General features: G+C 39.9%; 1 protein-coding gene and 1 long non-coding RNA gene across 2 annotated transcripts; both read left to right on the plus strand.

Annotated features, from left to right (window-relative positions):
* The first annotated feature begins 3,762 nt into the window (after nt 1–3,762).
* CCDC71L (coiled-coil domain containing 71 like) lies at nt 3,763–8,103 on the plus strand. The gene has a single exon (XM_036327543.1). The coding sequence runs from the start codon at nt 4,063–4,065 to the stop codon at nt 4,756–4,758; it is 696 nt and encodes a 231-aa protein (XP_036183436.1). The 5' UTR covers nt 3,763–4,062; the 3' UTR covers nt 4,759–8,103.
* Nucleotides 8,104–15,052: 6,949 nt separating this feature from the next.
* Nucleotides 15,053–18,204, plus strand: LOC118665672. Its single transcript, XR_004970731.1, has 3 exons — nt 15,053–15,213; nt 16,573–16,753; nt 18,025–18,204. It is a non-coding gene; the product is annotated as an uncharacterized LOC118665672 (long non-coding RNA).
* The last annotated feature ends 4,104 nt before the right edge of the window (nt 18,205–22,308 follow it).

Raw genomic sequence — 22,308 nt, forward strand, 5'->3', positions numbered from 1 at the left:
ACTGCACTTGAGCTCCAAATTATTAAGGAGGATAGGATGAGTGGGGTCTACAATTGAGATCAAACAGTGTAAACTTATTTAAAAAATTATGTGATGGCTTCATTTCTTTTTTGATAAGGATACCAGGTTCAGTAGGTTAGGGAAAGGCCTACAGACAGTATATATATTTTTAATCTTCACCTGAGGTTATGTTTAGAGGGAGAGAGAGAAACATTGATCATTTGCTTCCCATACGTGCCCCAACGTGGAATCAAATCAGCAACCTAGGTATGTGCTCTGATAGGGAATTGAACCTGCAACATTTTGGTGTATGGGATGACACTCCAACCAAGCCACCCAGCCAGGTCAACAGTATATTTTGATAGCAACAAAAATGTGACAAAGTTTTTTATAATATCTTCCTGAATAAGAAAGTGTGAGTTTGATGATAATATAAGCCAGGCTTGAGGCTAATGGATGAACCATACCCCAAAAGTGGATGTGTATCAGCATGTACAAGTATTCAGTAGAATGACATAGGTCTTTGTCATTAAGTCTGTGCTAACTGGTTGTGGCGCTGATGACTTGGTTTAAGGTGGAAGGATGCTTGCTTAATTTACTGAAAGGATTAAAATCAGACATGACAGAATCCAGATTCAAAAGTATCACAATAGATAGGAATGTTGGACTGAAACTAAAATGATGAAGTTTAATAAAGATAAATGTAAAATCTCCCATGTACAGTAAGTGCAAGGCATACATAATTTGGGAAAAGTTCCTGTGGGAAAAAATTTAGGGTTTTTATTAGGCTTTAAATTTGAGTTAACAGGATGAAGTTGCTTACTTTGAAGATCTGACTATCTAAAACAGTTTTTACAATGGTTTTATGAAGTTCTAGAAGACGGACAATGGATAAAAGACAAAATGGAAATAGATTTTGATTAAACGTAAGGGAAATCTTTTAAGTAGACCAGAAGAACAAAGAATTTTGGTTAATTCAGATCTTGCTAATTTCAAGTCTGGTCAATTGCTTCGTTCACTTACCATCTGGGAAATTTCTGATCTGATCAATAAGCATTAGTATGCAGTGTTATGTTGATAGATTTATTCTCTCATTTTGTTTTCTGTCTGTTCTGTATTTTTCGTTTATTTTTTTCCTGCCTTCTGTTCTGTTACTTAAACATTTTCATTTTCTCCTTATCAATTTATTACTATTTTTTAAATCTTGCACTGTACTATAGAAATATGTTGGCTAAACTAAATAAAATCCTCATAATTAGATAAGACAAATAAGAATAGTCATTATTTATTGGATGCTTACTGTGATCAAAATACTGTAGCAAATATTTTACTGATGCTATCTCATACAATCCTCAAAACAATCTTTTGAAGTAGAAGTTATATGCCCATTTCATAGTTGAGAAAACTGAGGCTCAGAAAGATTTTAAAAAGTGCTCAAGGATATTTGCTGTAAAGATCTATTTGATTCCAGAGTTGATACTCACAATCACTCACATATACTTTTTATTTTTATTTTTGGCCACTTTCCAAGAAGTAAATTATTTTCATAGAAGTGGGATCTTAAAGGTTCTGGATAGCTAAGAGATATATTTTATTTTTAATTTCTCCAATCACTTATTCTGCTTGGATTCATTTTTACACAAATTCAGAAATATACATAGCTAGATTTTTTAATTTTTATTACCCATCATTTATCAGAAAAAGGAAGCATCATTTCCCTTGAGAAGTAAAGGAATAAACTGAGGATTTAAACTATTATTCTTCAAGAACAAAAATTTAATTTGTCAACTTCCATAAACTTTATAGTGTCTCAGGAAAGTCCCAGAAACAAGAAGAAACATGTCATTATTCTGTGTAAATTTTACTTACTTCGGAGAATAGGTGAGGAGCCATTTTTTAAGACTGAGGCAAGCAAAGTAGAAGTTAAAGAAAAAATGTAGAAATTAAGAAATTAAAAAAAAATAGAGAAATAGAGAGGTCAAATACCAAATTTAAAAGTATATAATAATTTAAGCACTTTAACATGATACTAAAAATATTTCATAAAAATATTGTTTGGTTTTAAGTAAATTAAATGAGTATGTATTATAAAAATGAACTATTAAATACTCAGCCATTTGTTGAGATCTTGTTTTATGAAAATAAAAATTATGTTGAAAAAGATTCATCCTCTTAATTGAAATCAATTCTGTAAGTTTGTGAGGATTCCTGGTATATATTTATGAGGCAAAAGACCCTAAGTACTTATAATATTATTAACATGAGAGGAGGAAAACAATATGAGAAACCAGGAGTACATAAATCCTTCTTTTACCCCTTTCTTCCATTATGAAGTCCCCTAAAAGTTCCACTGGCTTAATATGTGAGATTTTTCTATGTCAATATGTAGGGGCATTCCAATGGGAGTTATTCAAATTTTATATTACTCTGTGTTCCCAGACTCACCAAGAACTATGATGACAACAGTTACGATCTCATTTTTACATGAGGATTTAGGAAGCTGGTAATTGCTCTCTAACCTTGTTCTGAGAACAGGGTGTGCTTTTCTAGGAAAATGATTTTCTCTTCATAAGGTTACCATGATTTTGGTAGGTAGAGAACTGTTTTCTTGTAGGAAGTTTTGCTATTATTATTGAAACTAACCAACAAAGTGTTATCTGGTTCAAATAACATGTTATCAGTAAGTCCAATATAAGACACATAAAAACAGTTTAATTCTGGGTAATGTGGAAGTAGAAATAAGGGTACAGCTCTGTCCCTTGGTTATTCCATGTATGCATAATTTTCTGTTGAACCTTTTAGAGTCCGGACAGCACAACTAGAAAAAATCCTCTAAAATCTATATAGGTCATTAGATTAGGAATCTAAAGACCTACAGTCCCAGGCCTATCAGCAAGGTGTATTAACGAACCTCTAAGGGTCCCAATTTCCTCATCTGTGACATAAAGAGATTGAACTAGGCATCTTTCAGCTAAAATATTTGAAGGAACCATTAGCAACGAGATGCAAATCACAAAATCTGTGCTTTCTCAGCTCTCTACTGCAAATTAAGATGCTCACGAAAGGTGAAATTTTCATGCCTACCTCAAAATTCTGGGTATTGGATTTTTTTTTAACCTTAAAAATTTAAGGGCATTCAAGAGAAAATCACAATATAAATGTAAATTATAACATTATCCTGTTCCAAACAATTTCATTGTCATTGATCTTGGATCAACTTGAGCAACTATTTAGTATGACAGGAGTATCTTCACTATGAAGATGGTCCACCGTCTAGAAGGGGGTCGGTCATCTCACGGACGCCCCCGCTCTTCCCTGAGTGGCTCTGGATGCCCAGGGGTCGCTTGGAAGGGATTGGGGCGCAAAGAGGGAAGAGTTGGATGAAGTTGCCCGAAGAGGCCGTTGAGGGTTCAGGGGGTATTGGGAAAGGCCTATTCCTTCTTGATTTCGACCTAAAGCTCCCTGTGATGCGAGCCACAGCCGACCAGTAGAGCCCCCAGCTCCAACTCCACATGGAGGGAGACCCACGCACCCTGAGATGCCCCCCCACCCCAAGGGGGAGCTGACGGCCACCCTCCCCCCGCCCATGGCTCCCCGCCCAGTCCCCACCCAACAGTGGCCTCGGGCTCCAGGGCCACCACCGCCAGCCACCCCGGCACCATCTTCCCGGAACTGGCCTCTACCCCACTGGCCCCGCCCCTCTTCGGAGAGCACCCAATGGGCGGAGCCGAGGCCGCGGTGGGCGGGGCCGGCGGCGGGCGCCTTTAAAGAAAGGCAGAGGGTGAAAGGAAGCGGGAGAGGAGAAGAAAGAGAAGCCGGGCGGCGAGGCGCCGTCCAATGACAAAGCCCAGGGGTGGGCGCCGGCCGCCATCTTGCACCGGCGGCGGGATCGCCCGCGTCCTCCGCCCTCGGAGGGGGAGGGGCGGCGGCCGAGGCGAGAAAAGTAGCGACAGGCGCGCCGGGCGGTAGGCGCCTTCAGCGGCCGCCGCCGCGGAGCCGGCCGGGCGCGGGGGGAGGCGGCGGCGGGGCCCGGCGGGCGCAGGCGGCCCCGAGCGGCCTCCGATGCGGCGCTCCGGGAAGAGGCGGCGGCCCCCGGCGGCCCCGGCCTCGGCCTTCCGGGGCGGCGGCGGGAGGGCCGGGGCCGGGCTGGCGGCGCAGGAGGAGAAGGTGGTGCACTCGCGCTCGCAGCTGTCGCTGGCCGACACCACCAAGGCGCTGGGCGAAGCCTTCAAGCTGTTCATGCCCCGCAGCACGGAGTTCATGAGCTCGGACGCGGAGCTCTGGGGCTTCCTGTGCAGCCTCAAGCACCAGTTCTCCCCGCACATCCTGCGCAGCAAGGACGTCTACGGCTACGCCTCCTGCCGGGCCCTGGTGCCCGACCCCCCAGCGCCCCGGGCGCGCAGGCCGGCGCGGGGCCGCGCGGCCCGGAGGGCGGCCCGGAGGAGGCGCCGCGGAGTCCGGGCGGCCGCCGCCCGCAGGAGGAAGAAGCCGCCGCCGCCCCCGCCGCCCCCGCCGGCGCCCGGGGAGACCCGCGCCGCGGAGCCCGGGCCCCTCGGCGCCTGCTTCGGCGGCCGCACCCTGGAGGAGATCTGGAGGGCGGCCACCCCGACGCTGACCAGCTTCCCCACCATCCGCGTCGGCGGCGACGTGTGGGGCGAGCGCAGCCTGGCGGCCGTGCGGCGCCGGGCGCGCCAGGTCCTGCGCGTGAACCTGGAGCCCGTGGTGAGGCTCCGCCGCTTCCCGGTGCCTCGGGCGTGAGCGGCAGCCGCCCGCCCCCGGACGGAGCCCCGCCGGGAGGGACGAACAGGTGTCAGTCGAGTGTTTACAGATGCGGCCGGACTCGGGCCCCTTGTGCACTTTACGGGCGAAGCAGCCGCCGGAGGTGCGCCCTGGACGCGGCGCCGCCGTCTGGGACCCCGGGCTGTGCGCCCTCCGCTGCCCCTCGGCGCCCGGTCTGCGGGGGGAGGAGGCCGCTGGACCCTCCGAAGGGCCCCCCTTCCTTCTCCCCCCGACGGGGACGTCCCCGGGACCGCGGGGCAGGCCCCTCCTCTCCCCTTCGGACTCTACCTCACCGGTCTGGAAGCCCTCCGAAGAGTCATTCTTTTTCCAAAGGAATTTGGTTCCGCGCTCGTGTCATAAGTCAGAACCCACTTGCTTTGGACACCCCTCCTCCTCCTCCTCGATACCTCCCCCCCTTTCCGTTTTGCCTGCCACCCCTCTCTCCGGACGACCGGTCGGCCGTGTTTCGTGGTGGTGCACTCGCTCGTGCTCAGGGTATTCCGACTCCCGCTCGGTTCCCGGTGTGGACTGGATTCCAGCGCTCTGACCAAGGATGTTTTCCAAGCGACACCAGCTTGTGACGGACTCTTCCTCGTGCAAGGATTTGTACGGCTTTGATGGCACGCAAAGAGATGCAAAATGCAACTGTGTTGGTTATTTTAAGGTGTTTCTAAAGATTTTTCTATTGACAAAGTTTATATTTACTGAGCTTCTAAAGAAAATGGTAGAAACTCAAAAGTTTTGTTTAGGGAAAGTTGACTTGTTAAAAATTGAATAAAAATTAAAGTGCACTGAAACCATATGGCTTGTGATTTAAAAAAAAAAAGAATGCATTATAAAAAAAACAACAACACACGTGTTGGTTAAAGAAATGGATGGAATCCAATTAGAAATGATTTGGCCTTGTACTGGTCCAACATACAAGTCCAGGAATATTTCGAGGGCAATATATTTTGAAATGGGAGTCCAATCGGAGAAATGAATGATACCTTTTGTGGCTAAAATGATAAACAGAATACTCATTAGAATCCTCAGAATTATACATGGTCTAGAAGAGGGGGGCATCTCTTGGTCTAAGTAACTGGTTGAAGTTACTTGGGGCAAAATAGCTCATGGTCTTTCTTTTTGTTGTTGTTGGATAATAAGACGTGTCCAGACTAATGTCACCACTTTCATAAACGTGTTAGTTGACGTTTTTGCTCCACCAGTTTCCTTTTTTATCTTGTTTCCCTTTAAGTTCATGTTTGCAGTTACGGGTCTTTGATAGCTGAAGACCACAAGCAAGCCGCAGAGTGCTGACCCTGCTTTTACACTTTAATAATACGTAGTGTTTATACCACATGGCCCAGTGTTACTTTAGATTATTCAAGTGCCTTTGGTCATTGGTGGCAGCAAGACTTAATGGTTTTTAGCCAGTGGTGCCACAGCCAGATTTTACTGTAATGTCTAAAGGGTCAAGTAGAGTTTTTGTACCACTATCATTTCAAATTTGGGTGTTCTGCGGTGGAGCGATCTGTCCTGGGCTGGAACTTGACATATGTAATACTCAATATTAAGGTCTATCTCTGCTTGGTAGCTTCTTAGGAGAATAATGAGCTGCAGTTTTGACTCTTGTGTTCTTAGAATTTAAATGGCATAGCTTTCTGAAATGATTTTTTTTTCCCCAAGCTTAATAGTCCATTGTAGGAGCTTTGTGACTTTAATTTCAGTGTTTTTGTTAAAAAGAATATTTTATATATACACATATATATATGACTTTATACCACTTTCCCAGTAAAGCATCATATTCTTTTAGTCACTAGTCAACGGTAATGCATTGTTACAAACACTCACATGAATAAATAAAAGTGAATAATTGGAAGATGGAGAGTGTTCACTTATATTTGTGTGATAGGAAGCTTATCTATATTCTTCTGGTTATTAGCTTCCACTGCCAATTATATTTCACTTATATAGGGTTTCTCCTCATCCGTTTCCCCTCTCCCCCCTCTATTAACTTAGGCTAACTAGCACCTGAGGGGAAAAATTTTGTATTTGTACCACTTCACTTTGTATATAGTTTTATAATAATTAAGAAATCTAATGGCCATATTAGAATGTAATTTCAGCATACAGCTTATCTAGATAGTTTCCCAGAGGATTTTGAAATCAGACTTAGCTGGGAGGATAACTTTCCTCGGCACAAAACTGAAAACATATTCACGGACACCATGCATTTATTGTAACTGAGATGCTTAATATTTTTTCTCTCATGCCTTGTTGCTTTAGTACACTTGAACTCACATAAATGCTTCTTTGGATTACCTGGGCAGTCTGACTTCAGTTTGGATCTAATTGCCCTTCCTGAATACAATGTTTTTTATCGGATTGACTGAAAAATTCATGCCATTTCTAGTTTGTAAAAATGATGTAAATCATTATTTTTGCCAAGTTTAGCATATGTTACAACTTCTAAAATGTGAAGAAACAACTAATATAGTTGATTAGCATATTAATAGGAAAGTGGAAGTATTTTATGGGTACTTTGGGGCAGAATGTGAAAATGAACTTGGCATGGTGGCCTTTATGGTGAGGCAACCGTTTACTGTCCTCTAAAGTGAGTCTGTAGCTTAGCTTGTAGATAGTTTTTGTAAGAAATCCTGTGATCGTTATTCATTCTTTTACCTTCTCATATCTCAAATGGCACAAGTAGAGAGGGGAAGCCAGAAGGAAGTGTATCACCTTGCTATGCTTCCAATGAATTTTTAACTCTTGAGTGCCTAAACGTGGTGACTGGCACCTCAAATAACCTTTTGAAATTCCCGATGTCATTTTTTATCCTTCCTGTCAACCAGCAACTTATTTTTATGTTATGATTGTTGAGGGCAAGCTTCATTGTTGATAGTGCAAAGTGTCGTTGGGGTGTGTATTTATTTTGTCCAAGTTTGAGTACCCTATTGGGCAAGTGTAACTTAAGCCAGTGGCTGACACCTATTGATTTGCTATGTGCAAATCTGAAAACTCTTTAATAAAAAAATAAAAAAAAAATTAAAAATATTTGAATACAAAAAACTGAGCAATTTTGAACTCAAAGTTTTTTGTTGTTTTAAGGGTTGCCACAGCACCCTTTAAATTGTGTTTTTTAATGGACATATATTCATAATATTTTATCTGTGTGTAAAATATTTCTTGATGGACTGTTATGTCTTAAGTGCATTATAAGGCAATTATTTGTAATGGAAGTGAATTCTTTTGGACAGTTTGATGTGCATATGAGTAAGATTTACAATCTGGTTGTACTTTGCTTTTTAATTTATTAACTGTAAATAAATTTTAGAGAATACAGTGTCTGTGTTTTCTAACGATGTTAAAAGTTTTTGAAATGGGATTTTACGTTTACATGTGAATTGGAAAGCATTTTAATATGCTATGGGATAAACTTTGACTTTTTTGTGAACTTCAAACTCCTGGAGGTTTTGAGATACGTGTTTTGTGCTATCTTGGGAATCTATGTTACATCAGTTCTCTACTGATCTAGTGAGTCTCCAGGACAGTGCCTCATGCTGAAGCCCAAGCCATTACCCAGTTTGTCAGCAATAAAGACTTAAAAAATGCATCACAATTTAGTTTTGAGTCCTGACTCCAAGTCCCCCTTGGTAGTGGTGGAAATTCTAAAGCTCACATTCTTCCAAATTCTGAAAGAAAAGAATGTTCCATATAAGGAGCATCAGTAAGGGTTTTTCACAGAATAAGAACAGAGCTAGACTTTTCATTGCAGTCTAGAAGGTAGAAGTGGAATATTAGCAGGGGCAGGATTCACAGCTCTGTGTGGCCTGATTTTGTCTTTGTACCTGAGTTGCATCAAAAATGGAGTCGGCATAATGTAACAGCTGTGAATCACAGTGCCTGGGATAGAATAAAGTCTTTTTCGTTTGCATTAGAACTCTTAGATAAGTTACATAGACTTTCTGTGCCGTTGCTTCCTGGAGACCAATGTGGTGAGTAAAAGAATGGATTACTGAAAGGATAAAAGTGCATATTAATGGTGGCCACATAGGAACTAATAAATGCTATTAATTGGAGTCATGGGTGCTGAGAATAAGTTTAGATGCTGAGAGTGGTCCTTTGGGAGTTTAGCATCCTGAGAACAGAGTGTGGTCTGTCTGGGATAGCTAAAAGACAAGAGAAGCTAATTTGTGGTTGAATTAAAGATAAATCTTTTTTTTTTTTTTTTTTAGCCTGCTGACAAACTATACAGCAGGAGGTTGGATTAAGTTGACTTATTAGACAGTTTTCATTATTGGGAGGTTTTTAGGCAGTCTTAAAAATTTGGGGTCTTCTTTTATCACCCTGATACCTTTAAAAGATGTTTAAAATGAGCTGCTTATGTGTTTTAAACTATCTGAGAATTTATAAAAGTAATTGATTAAAGTTACTGACCTAAGAACTTGCTAAATTTCCACACTAAGTTTTCACTTGGAGTAAATTCATACGGATTGCTTAAGTACCATGTTACTCTACATGTACAGAACTAAATCGGAATTAAATGTGTGTGAGGTTTGTACGTCCTATGTTAAAGGAAACAAATGAGTACAATAATTATGTTTGAAGCAACAAAAATTATTACTAAAAGCAAAAAAGATCATAGTTGAAGCACTGATACTGATTTTTAGATTTAGGCTCTAAAGCTTTTAATTCAGCTCTAGTTCCTCATGACACAAAGAATAACAGAGCATAGTCTGCCTAGATGAGCAAGCCAAAGTTCTGTGGTGTCTGAAGGTGACACAAAGGAATTTTCTTAGATGGAAGTTACCCAGTAGTAGGAAGCTGAAAACTGCCTGATTTCAGATTTCACAAGAACAATGACTTCTCATTGTCCGCATTCATTTGTTTTGGTACATGTCACCCCAAACCTTCACCTATAACATTATAAACATATCCAGAGCCCACATGGAAGGTAACAATCACAACTTCAAACACAATTGTTTGAATAAATATTCTACTGAACACAAAACTAGACTTCTTTTGCTTCTGAAACTATTCATAGAAATGTTGCATTGAGATTCTTCCAAGTATTGAAATTAACTGTAAAGTGTATGTATGTGTGTGTGTGTGTGTGTGTAAATATATACACACACACACACACACATATATATATATATATATATACATATATACACACACCCACACACACACACACACACATATATATATATACACACACTTTAGGATTTTTTAAGTACATGTTCTTTAAATGTTTATTAGAACATAGAAAAAAGGGTGTGACTTAGGGTTCTAAAGTCTAGGTTAAAATATTATTGAAGCATATTAAAAATTAATATATTAAAAGAATTATTAACACAGCTGCATAAAATTTCCTAAGTTCAATATTCTCATGGAACCAACACGCAGGTTAAAAAACAACGTCAGAGCATTACCAGTGCCCTAAGGACGCCTTGTACCCCTTCCAGTCACCATCTCCCCTCCAAGATAACAGTTATCCTGACTTCTTACAGCGTGGGTAACTTTTGCCTGTTTTGGGATTTTATATACATAGAATTATGTATCGTGTGCCTAATTTATTCACTCAAAATTATGTTTGTGAGATTTATGTAAGTGCATGTAGTTGTAAATTGTTTATTCTCACTGGTGTATAGAATTCCATTGTGTAAATATTCTACAGTGTTTCTGCCACTCATGATGGGTATTTAGGTATATTCCAATGTAGAGCAACTGTGATTAAAATGTTAATAAACATTAGAATACATGCCCTTTGGTGAAATTTTGGTGGGAGGGATGGGGTAGCATTTACCTAGGAGTGAATTTGCTTGGTCACATGTTATTCAAATGATCAGCTTTGGTAGATACTGACAGTTTTCCCCAGTGGTTATACCAATTTACATGAGCTTTTAGGGCAGTGTATGAGAGTTCTGGATATTTTACATCCTTGCCAAAAGGTGGTATCTTTGGTCTTTTTTATTTTAGCCATCCTGATATGTAAACAGACTTTTATAAAAATTAAAGACATTTAAACCAAGTAATGTATACACATGGTGTAACCTCCCCCCACCCACACACATCTTAAATAGCATATAAGAACTTACTGTAATAATAATAAAAATATCCCTACCTCAACAACAAACACCCCTTTCCTAGTGGCAACACTTTTTATAAGTAAGATTTTTTGTTTTTATATTTTTAATGAACAATTTTAAGGGCAGTTTTAGGTTTAGAGACAAATTGCACAGAAAGTACAGAATACCCCATGATCCCCCAGCCTCCAATTATTAATATCTTGCATTAATATGGATACATTTATTATAACTGATAGGTTATATGTTATTCAAATGATCAGCTTTGGTAGATACTGTCAGTTTTCCTAAGTGGTTATACCAGTTTACATGAACTTTTAGGAGTGTATGAGAGTTCTGGACATTATTGACATATTATTAACTAATATTAGAGTTTGTTCTTTATATTGTACAGTGTCATAAGTTTTGTTTGTGTTTTTTTTGTTAATCCTCATCGAGTATATTTTTTCCCATTGATTTTTACAGAAAGTGGAAGGGAGGGAGGGAGGGAGGGAAGCAGAGAGAGATGGGGTGGAGAGAGAGAGAGAGAGAGAGAGAGAGAGAGAAGAGAGAGAGAGGTGAGAGAGACACATCTATTCATTGCCTGCCACACGAGTCCTGACCGGGGCCAAAGGTTGAGCCTGCAACCTAGGTATGTGCCCTTGACCAGAAATCGAACCCATGACCCTTCAGTGCATGGGCCGACACTCTAACTGCTCAGCAACACTGGTCAGTTTCACAGATTTTGACAAATGCATTATGTCAAGTATCCACCATTACAGTATCACACTGAGTAGTTTCACTACCCTAACAATGCCCTGTGCTCCACTTAGTCATCACTTCCTCTCTTCCTCTGAACCCCCGGCAACCAGTGGTCTTTTTACTGACTATAGTTTTGTCTTCTTCAGAATGTCATATAGTTGGAATCATAAAGTACACAGCTTTTTCAGAGTGGCTTCTTCTACTTAGCAATACGTATTTAAGTTTCCTCCATGTCTTTTACCTCCCTCACTCCCTCCCTTCCTTCATTTCTTTCTCTTGTTAATGAAGTTTATTTTTTAAAACAGTTTTAGGTTTACAGAAAAATTGACCAGAAAGTGTAAAGAATTCTTTACTAATATGCTTCTTGTTTTGCTGGAGTACATCCTCAGATAACTCCCTAATAAAGAGTGAATATAGTCAAATGTTCTGAGGCTTTGCATGTCTCAGAATATTTTTATTCTGTTCTCACATTTAATTGACAGTTTTGATAAGTTTGGAATTCTAGGTTGTGATGACTCATTGCCCCTTCCCTAAGTGGACCCAGACTATACCACTGTTGGAATTATCATGTCTACTTTTTATAGTGTTTCTGACTCATACTGTCATTTTTATCTTATTCTATTCTTTTGAAATGATTCACAAAGTCCAGCCCACACTCAAGGCAAAGGGAATGAGGCGCTACCTTTTGAATGGCCTTAAAAAGAATCTTTGAACATATTTTCAACTACCACTCTGCCCTCTGGGCTTAATTATTTACATTCATCTCACATGCAAAACAACCTTACCCTGTCCGCTCAAAGTCCAGTACCCTAAAGGACTCCTTATACCCCTTCCAGTCACTATCTATCTTCTCTCCAAGATAATAATTATGCTGACTTTTTTTTACAGCATAGGTAACTTTTGCCTGTTTTGGATTTTATATACATAGAATTATGTATCATGTGTCTAACTTATTTCACGCAAATGTTTGTGAGATTCATTCATATAATTGCATATAGTTGTAATACAGGTCCTTAAGTACACTTTCTCTCAATCTGAAGACCTGTGAATTAAAGATATAACTAACAGTCCATGGTTGCACAGGCATAGGATAACCAGAATAGACACTACTGTTCAAAAAGAGGGGAAAAAGGAGATTCACAAAAATCACTGGTCCATAGTAATTCTAAAATTCAGCTGGGCACAGGTGACAATTCCTTTTAGGACTCAAAGCCTGGAAATAAGTTTCTATGGCTCCAGCTTTACCCTCTGGGTTTCTTATTTTTTTTCTTTCTTTTTTTTTTTTATTAAATCTTTATTGTTCAGATTATTACATTTTTTCCTCTTTTTTCCCCCCATAACTCCCCTCCTCCCAGTTCCCGCCCCACCCTCTGCCCTCACTCCCCACCCACTGTCCTCATCCATAGGTGCACGATTTTTGTCCAGTCTCTTCCCGCATCTCCCACACCCCTTTTCTCCCCAAGAATAGTCAGTCCATTCCCTTTCTATGTCCCTGATCCTATTACAATCACCAGTTCATTCTGTTCATCAGATTATTTATTCACTTGATTCTTAGATTCACTTGTTGATAGATGCATATTTGTTGTTCATAAATTGTATCTTTACCTTTTTCTTCTTCCTCTTCTTAAAGGATACCTTTCAGCATTTCATATAATCCTGGTTTGGTGGTGATGAACTCCTTTAGCTTTTCCTTATCTGTGAAGCTCTTTATCTGACCTTCAATTCTGAATGATAGCTTTGCTGGATAAAGTAATCTTGGTTGTAGGTTCTTGGTATGCATCACTTTGAATATTTCTTGCCACTCCCTTCTGGCCTGCAAAGTTTCTGTTGAGAAATCAGCTGACAGTCGTATGGGTATTCCCTTGTAGGTAACTGAGTTTCTTTCTCTTGCTGCTTTTAAAATTCTCTCTTTGTCTTTTGCTCTTGGCATTTTAATTATGATGTGTCTTGGTGTGGTCCTCTTTGGATTCCTTTTGTTTGGGGTTCTCTGGGCTTCTTGGACCTGTAAGTCTATTTCTTTCACCAGGTGGGGGAAGTTTTCTGTCATTATTTCTTCAAATAGGTTTTCAATATCTTGCTCTCTCTCATCTTCTGGCACCCCTATAATTCTGATGTTGGTACGCTTGAAGCTGTCCCAGAGGCTCCTTACACTATCTTCGTATTTTCGGATTCTTTTTTCATTTTGCTTTTCCGGTTGGGTGTTTTTTGCTTCTTTGCATTTCAAATCTTTGACTTGATTCTTGCACTCCTCTGGTCTGCTGTTGGGAGTCTGTATAATATTCTTTATTTCAGTCAGTGTATGCTTAATTTCTAGTTGGTTCTTTATCACAACATCGAGGGTCTCATTAGATTTCTTGAGGATCTCATTAATTTTATCAGCGGCTTCTAGACAGTTCTTGAGAGACCTTAAAAGTGTGGTTTTCAGCTCTATATCCTCCATTTCTGTCATTTCTGTCCTGTTTCTTTGTCTCGGCATTTTTTATGCTTTCTTGGTGCACCCCCTTGTGGTCTTTGTGCGCAGTCTTGTTGTAGTTAAGCCTTGATTGTTGTAGGTATTACTGGGGGGGATTTGACCTCCAGGCCAACTGGCTGTGAGATTCAGCTGTGTCTGCAGTGAGAGAACTTCTATCCTCTGGGGAGGTGATAATCTAGCCTTTGCCTGAGGCTATCCAGCAAATGCCTCTGTGCAGGGCTGGGGCGGGGCGGGTCGCACGGGATCAACAGGGCGGGCGGAGCGAGCAGTTATGGCTGCTCTCAGTCCCATCGCCAGAGGCTCTGCCTCTCAGAGTCCCAGCAACCACAGCAAACCTCGAAGAGAAAGCTGCCCTCGAGTTCCGACCGATGCCAGACAGTCCCACTTCTCCCGTTTGAGTCTGGGTTCCTAGAGACTCGCCCAGAACTGGAGCTCAGAGCCTGAGGCTCCCTCCTGATTGAAAACTACAACTGCACCCTCAGCCACCAGCCTGCTCCGCGCGCACCTCCGCACCTTTGTATTTTCCGCACTGCGCCTTCTCTGAGTCTCGGTATGCTGTTCTCTTTCCTTCTAGTTGAAGAATTTCCCCTCAGCCAGCCTTCCTGTGGTTCTGGGTGATGTCCGTTCCGTCTTTTAGTTGTATTTTTGAAGTGGTTGTGCGCGGCAGCAAACTCGGGTGTTTACCTATGCTGCCATCTTGGTTCCCCTCCTGGGTTTCTTATTTCATCCTTTGAGTCATTCCTCCTTTTTCATAAAAGGTAGCCTGTGTTTGCAGCTGCATATTTTTCATAACCTACATATTGATTCTAGAAGTTTGTGGGTTCAAAGCTGTCTTTCATTGCACTGCCTCCATTCTTTTAAGCAAACCTCAAAAGAACAGAGATAGTTAATAGGCAATTTTTAAGGGCAGTTTTAGGTTTAGAGACAAACTGCTACTTTGGGCTTGTGCTGAGGAACAACATTTTCTTTCAAGATCTAATTGGCAGCATCCCTTCTAGAAGCTTCCAGTTATGGAAACAGCCCAAGACCCATCAGTAGATGAGTGGATAAAAAAAATGTGGCACATTTACCCAATGGAATAATTTTACACAATGGAAAAATTTTCTGGCATCGTTTCTCAAATATCATCTGTTCAGCTTCATTTTTAAGGTAATAATTTAACCTTTGATAAGGGCTGCATCATTAATGTTATTTGTGTCAATAAAATGTGAAACTATATTTAAACATATGACTAAATGTAAGTAGTATCTATCAGGAATGCATTCAGCTGCAAGTAACAGAAAACCTGCCACCAGTAGCTTAAACAGAGACTTACAAAACAGGGTTCAAGCTATACTACCTTAAGGCAGTCATGTCAGCCAAAACACCTACTTCAAAATATTGGAAGACATGTTAGCAATAATTAATACTAATAATGCCAATATTCATTCATTACTTACCGCTTGCCCTTTTCAAAGTGCATTACATGTAACAGCATTTCAGGCGCACAACAAACCTGTGAGGTGGAATGGTGATGTCTTTTGAAAGTCATTCCTTTTCTTCTCCAGGTCACAGACTAGCTGCAGTATTTCTAGGGCACGTGGCATCATCCAATGGCTCCAAGGTTTGTTTTGCTAATCAATGCATAAGCAAGCATAAGAATTCTAGACTCTAATGCTTTTGACTTATGCAGAAACCAGCCCGACCTTTTCAAATCACGTTAAAGTCCCATGATGTTTAATAGCCTTTTGGGATGAACCTTTCAGAAGGTGCTCCTGTGGGTGAATTGGCTTTGTGCTTCTGTTTACAAGAACCTTGTCTCCCAGAAGGCACTGCAACTTTTATATCCATTATAAATTATCAATTAAAATGAAAACCAATACTTTCACTTCGTCTTTTTGCTGACATTTTCTAGCATATGCTAAGTTAACAAGTTTCATTTTATTTAATTCTTGTCATCATATAACTACATTCATATCATCACAGAGCAGTGGTGTCCGCAGGTGTAGTATCAGCTCTGGAAACTTCAGATGTGGCAGTGATGGGAGCTAGGGTGGGAATAATGGATGATTCCAGTGAATGAACCTTTGAATGTATCTGTTATCTTGGTGAATCCTACATATCTTTTCAAAAACTAGTTTACTCTTGAGCTATATATTTTAAACAAAGCAAAAACAAAAAAACAAAACAAAACAAAACAAAAAACAGAAGGGGCTCATTAAAATTGTATGTCCTAAAAGTGTGACAAACATCCAGTGGCTTTTTGCAGAAGCATTTGGCCAAGGGGCAAAGTTCTTGGGTAAGTCTCCAAACCTGGAACCATTGCAGACTTGGTTGTATGAGTATGGAGCTGAGTATGGAGCGTGATCCATGAAAGAGTGTCCTTCCAGGAGTGGGGAACCGTTTTTCTGCCAAGGGCCATTTGGATATTTATAACATCATTTGTGGGCTACACAAAATTATCCACTTAAAAATTAGCTGCTGTGTTTGGTCAAACGTTTAATGAATTCACCCCTAATGCTTTGGCAGGGCTAGACCCAGTGATTTGGCTGGCCTGATATGGCCCACTTGGCCGGAAGCAGGAGGTGCCACGGGTGTACCTGTTGACGTGCAGCAACCACTGCACCTGAAGTGACTTCGTCGCTCCTGGACTCTGATGCTTGAGGACTCTTTATGCTGATGAAAATGCAACCATCCTGGACCTTGAAAGGTATGGCGCCACTTCTAGAAACAGCCCATCCCAGTCCCCTCAATTTATTGTTTCAGCCCAGAGAGCCATAGGGCCCTGCCTGGCTTGTCAGCTAGTGAGTGGTAGGGCTGGAATGAGAATCCTTATCATCCAATTCTGTTCAGAGTTTTTTCTGCCCATCCATTTCCCCAGGATGGCTTAGCCCTTCTTGGACTTTTATTGTAGGAATCAAACAAAAGGTAGGTTTCTCAGGTAGCTGAGTTGGGGAAAGGGACTGTGACAGCAGGGTGGGTCAGAGGCAGGGAGACCTGGAAGGAGAGAGGACACTGAAATGCTAGGAGAGGGGGCTTGGGGGACTCTCTGCCTTCTTTCATTTTCAAAAAATATTTTTTTATTGATACCTGAGAGGAAGGAAGAGGGAGAGAAATAGAAACATCAATGAAGGGAGAGAATCATTGATTGGCTGCCTCCTGCACGCCCCCCACCACGGATTGAGCATGCAACCTGGGCATGTCCCCTGACAGAATCAAACCATGACCTCCTCCTGTTCATAGCAGCCGGGTGCCTTCTTACATTTTGATCAGCTCTGGCCTTAATAAAGAAGACTGGGCAGTCTAGTTCTGAACACTGGTGGAGTTTCAAGCATTGACGAGGCCTGGGGTAAGGGGCACATTGGGTAGGTTTTGGGAAGTCTGTGGGAAATAGGTATATGGATAGGGGTGTGTGTGTGTGTGTGTGTGTGTGTGTGTGTGTGTGTGTGTGTGTGAGAGAGAGAGAGAGAGAGAGAGAGAGAGAGAATGAGAGTGGAGGAATGTGATATTTATTTTGATTGCCTATTCACATTATTTGCAAATGATTCAAATCATGGGGTATTTTTCTTAAAAAAGCAAGTTCTAAAGAATAATAACAATAATAATAAATAAGGTTAGTTCTAGAAATTGATGTGCATTATTAAAAATGTTTTCTCCTGGACCTAGATGGTTTGGCTCAGTGGATAGAGCTTCAGCCTGCGGACCAAAGGGTCCCAGATTCGATTCCAGTCAAGAGCACATGCCCAGGTTGCAGGTTCGATCCCCAGTAGGGGGTGTGTGGGAGGCAACCGATCAACGATTCTCTCTCATCATTGATGTTTCTCTCTCTCTCTCTCTCTCTCTCTCTCTCTCTCTCTCTCTCTCTCTCTCTCTCTCTCTCTCCCTCTCTCCCTCTCTCCCTCTCTCCCTCTCCCTTCCTCTCTGAAATCAATAAAAATATATTTTAAAAAATGTTTTTTCTTGAAATCTTTTTTATTTTAGAAGTTGGCTTTGGTTTCCTCTGAATCCTAAAAGATACAATGGGATATTAAAAATGATTGGAACAGAACCTTCATTGGAGTGATTTTTAATTCATATCACAGATCAAGCATTCTGGCAGGAGCAACCGAAAATGTACAGAGAAATGAGTTTCCCAGCCAGTGTGGAGCAGAGGGCAAGGTGAAATGGGTGAGTACAAAGATCACAAGGTTTGAAAGCTGAGCTCACAATCAGCACAGCTACCAACCTGCTGTGAGGATTTGGGCAAATCAGGGTTCTTTCTATTTCAAAGTTTCATGATGCAGGTTAAAGTTCTACATGAATTCTGAACAATCAAAATTCATGCCTGCATTAATGATTCAGAAAAGAGGGCATTAGATGGAGATATTTTGACAGACATTGTAAATCTTTCAAGTTAGTGATAGAAAATGATGATCAGAACTCCAGGATCATATGGCTGAGGTTCAGGAATTTTATTCAATCACCAACGAAGACATTTTAAAACTGAATTTAACCTTGTCCAGGTTTTGTTCTTCTATTATGGTCACTTTTTAGTTAAAATGTTAGAGCAGCGATATGTTTATCTTAGTTACAACAGAGCTAATGTCTGAATAGGGACATTATTAGAAAATTAACGAATAAGGCGTTCCTGTTTCTATTGTAAAGGAAAGTAATCGATTAGCATAAAGTATGTCTCAAATATAGTGACCAGCATATGAAAAACTATTACAGGATTTGTTATGTTGAAAGACTATTATGAAATTTCCAACATACTTACTCATTGACACTGATGCTTAAAAAGAGAGGAATATCGGCCTGGCTAGGTAGCTTAGTTGATTAGAACATCATCCTGATACCGAAAGGTTGTGGGTTTGCTCCTGGTCAGGGCCATACAAAAATCAACCAATGTGATGGAAGGAGACTCAGGCTGAAGTGGTAAACAGACAATACAATATACAGGTGATGTATTATAGAATGGTATACCTGAATCCTATATAATTTTATTAACAAATGTCGTTCAATTCAATCAAATGTCAATAAATTGAATGAATTAAAACAAGAATCAATCAATGAATACATAAATAAGTGGAGCAACAAATCAATTTCTCTCTCTTTCCCTTCTCTCTCTAAAATTAATCAATAAAAAAATTAGTTGAAATGATTGCTCTTGAAAATAGAAGTATAAATAGAATTCTGATGAATTATTTTCCTAGTTCTTCATTATTCAAAATAATGCATTATGAATTGCAAAACTAATCTCTCCTCTTAAGGAAGATATTATTTGAGAAAACTTTGATCATAAAGGGCCCCTGTAAATGTCACAGAAAATCATCTTTCCTGTAAATTTTTTGTTCATTTTCTCTATCCTTTTTATATTCTCACCATTTCGTAGATCCTTTTCTGATGTTGAGTTTGGTGTGCTTGTAAGCTTTTCTTGTGTGATTACTTCATGTTATTAAATATAAGATTTCTATTATACACCCACTCATATAATGAGAGGTATGTAAGCTGTTTCCACCTTTTCTGGAGAGTTGATTTGCAATAAATATCCAGAACCTTGAACTGCTGTCCATACCCTTTGGCTCTGTAATTTCACATCTAGAATTTTATTCTAATGATGATCAGAGATGAAAAACTAAATTGGTAGACATAGCTGTTCATATGTATGTAAGAATATATGTAAAAAAACAGAAATAAACAATGTCCAGTAAGGAACAATAATTATGTGACAATATATTAACACACTGAAATTTTATGTAGTTATTAAAGTATGTTTTTATAGTACAATTAGTGCTCTGAAGAGAAATGAAAAAGAGAAGCAGTATATAATGTAGAAGATAGATTTCCAATTAAATTTTTTAAATCAAATAGCTCAAAATATTTTTAGGTATAATTTATATGGAGTAGAATTTTTCCTTTTAATATGTATACTTCAATTAGTTTTTTAAAATGTGTACTGTCATGTGATCACCACCACAGTCAAGGTTTTACCACCCCCAAAAGTTTCCTTTTACCCCTTTGTAGTCAATATTCACCCTCTACTCCATTCCTTGGCAAACTATAGTTTTTCATATTCCAGAATGTCAGGTAAATGGAATCATACAGTATTTTACCTTTTGCATCTGGCTTCTTTCACTGCTGAGATTCATTTTATGTTGTGTGTATCAGCACTTCACTCCTCTTCTTGCCAAGCACCATTACTCTGTATGAACATATCACACTTTCTTCATTCACCAGTCCATAGAAATTTTGGGTTGTTTCCAGTTTCTGCTAATTATGAACCATTTGTATATAGGACATAATATTTTTATTTATCTTGGTAAACACCTTAGAAGAAGGATTACTGGGCCATGTGGTAAGTGCATGTTCAAGAAATTGCCAAGCTCGTTTTTGAAGCATCCCTACCAACAATGTCATTTTGCATCCCTTCCAACAATGAGAGTTCTAATTACTTTGCACCCTCCAAGCTCATGGTGTGGTCTATTAAAACATTTCAGCCATTCTAATAGGAGTGTAGTGATAGCTCGTTTTTCTAGCGACTAATGACAAGCATCTTTTCATGTGCTTATAAGCCATCCAGATATCTTCTCTAGTAAAATGTCTACATCTTTTAAAATTGGAGTTGTTTTCTTATTATTGTTTTGAGAATTCTTTACATATGCTGTATATAATTCCTTTGTCAGATACATGATTTGCAAATATTTTTCCCAGTTTATGCCTTGTCTTTTCATTTTATAATGATGTCTTTTAAAGGGAAAAAAGTTTAGTTTTATCAACTTAACCATGTTTAATTTTATTCATGCTTTTTTTAATAATAAAATATTTAGTTTAGAATAATTTTAGATGTATAAAATATTGCAAAAATAGCACAGAGAATTCCCATACCCCCACACTCAACTCTTTCTCTCATGAATGTTAGTTGATTCATTTGTCACAACCATTGAATATGGTTTGTTTTTTGTACCCTAAGAAACATTTGCCTGCCCCAAAGTCACAATGTTTTTTCTGTGTGTTTTTTTTGTTTGTTCTTTAGAAATTTTATATTTTTAGCTTTATTAGGTCTATGATACATTTTTAGTTAATTTATGTGTATAACCTGAGGTAATGTGAAGGTGTTTTTTTTTTTCCTTTATGGACATTCAGTTGTTCCAGTGCTATTTGCTGAATAGATATTTTAATTTATATATAATTATTATATTTATATATAATATATAATAATTATGTCTCTACAGTTAGCACAAGTAAGCAAAAATTTTGAGTGAGCAGACACAACATAGTGAATATATATATATTTTAATAGTGAAGGAGGGATGAGCAGATTATGTCACTGAGGGTGATGGATACCTTAGCCACCCATGTGTCAATTTCTGACCTACATTGCAGAGCCTGGGAGGCCTGGCTCTGTGGTGGGTCCTCTTTTTCTATGTGGTCTTATCCAGCAGTTAAGGATCCTTTAATTTTTTTTTAAAATATATTTTATTGATTTTTTACAGAGAGGAAGGGAGAGAGATAGAGAGTTAGAAACATCGATGAGAGAGAAACATTGATCAGCTGCCTCCTGCACATCTCCTACTGGAGATGTGCCCGCAACCCAGGTACATGCCCTTGACCGGAATCGAACCTGGCACCTTTCAGTCCGCAAGCCGACGCTCTATCCACTGGGCCAAACCGGTTTCGGCGGATCCTTTAATTTTTACTTCCACATCAACCTTTACAATAAACCCCCGTTATTTAAGTTGAGTGGCTGATTATTGCCACTCCTGCAACCCCAGCAAAAACTACGTGTGCACAAAGCAGGCTCCTCTTTATGGGTGAGGATGAATGACTAAAGAAAAACACCTGCTGGTCCCAATACCTCTCCAGAGTTTGTCCTTCATGTGCAAAATTAGAGCTACACATTTTATTATGAAATTATGTTTCTGATAGCTATAAATATATTGCTAAGATCAAGGGGTAATATATTTACCATTTACTTACTTTAAAATTTATTTTTCATATTATTCCAACTCAGAGACCAAAGTTCTGAAATCAAGTAAGTTCTGATTTAGGGTGGAGAGAGAATGTTAAAAGTAGACAATTTCTACTTGGACATTATCCAAGACTTGTGCTGATGACATTGGTATCAAAGATGGCCAAAGTGTCACAAAGCTCTATTTTGCATACTTGAGACATAGTTAAGATCCTGGGCTGGGTTTACAGGCCATTTCCATGACTTTCTTAGCTGCATGACTTTGAGCAGATTACAAAGTCTCCGCCAGCCTCAGTTCCTTCTTCTGCAAACAGGGG

The sequence above is a fragment of the Myotis myotis genome, unplaced genomic scaffold (assembly GCF_014108235.1).
Source record: "Myotis myotis isolate mMyoMyo1 unplaced genomic scaffold, mMyoMyo1.p scaffold_m19_p_11, whole genome shotgun sequence".
NCBI classification, from domain to species: Eukaryota; Metazoa; Chordata; class Mammalia; order Chiroptera; family Vespertilionidae; genus Myotis; species Myotis myotis.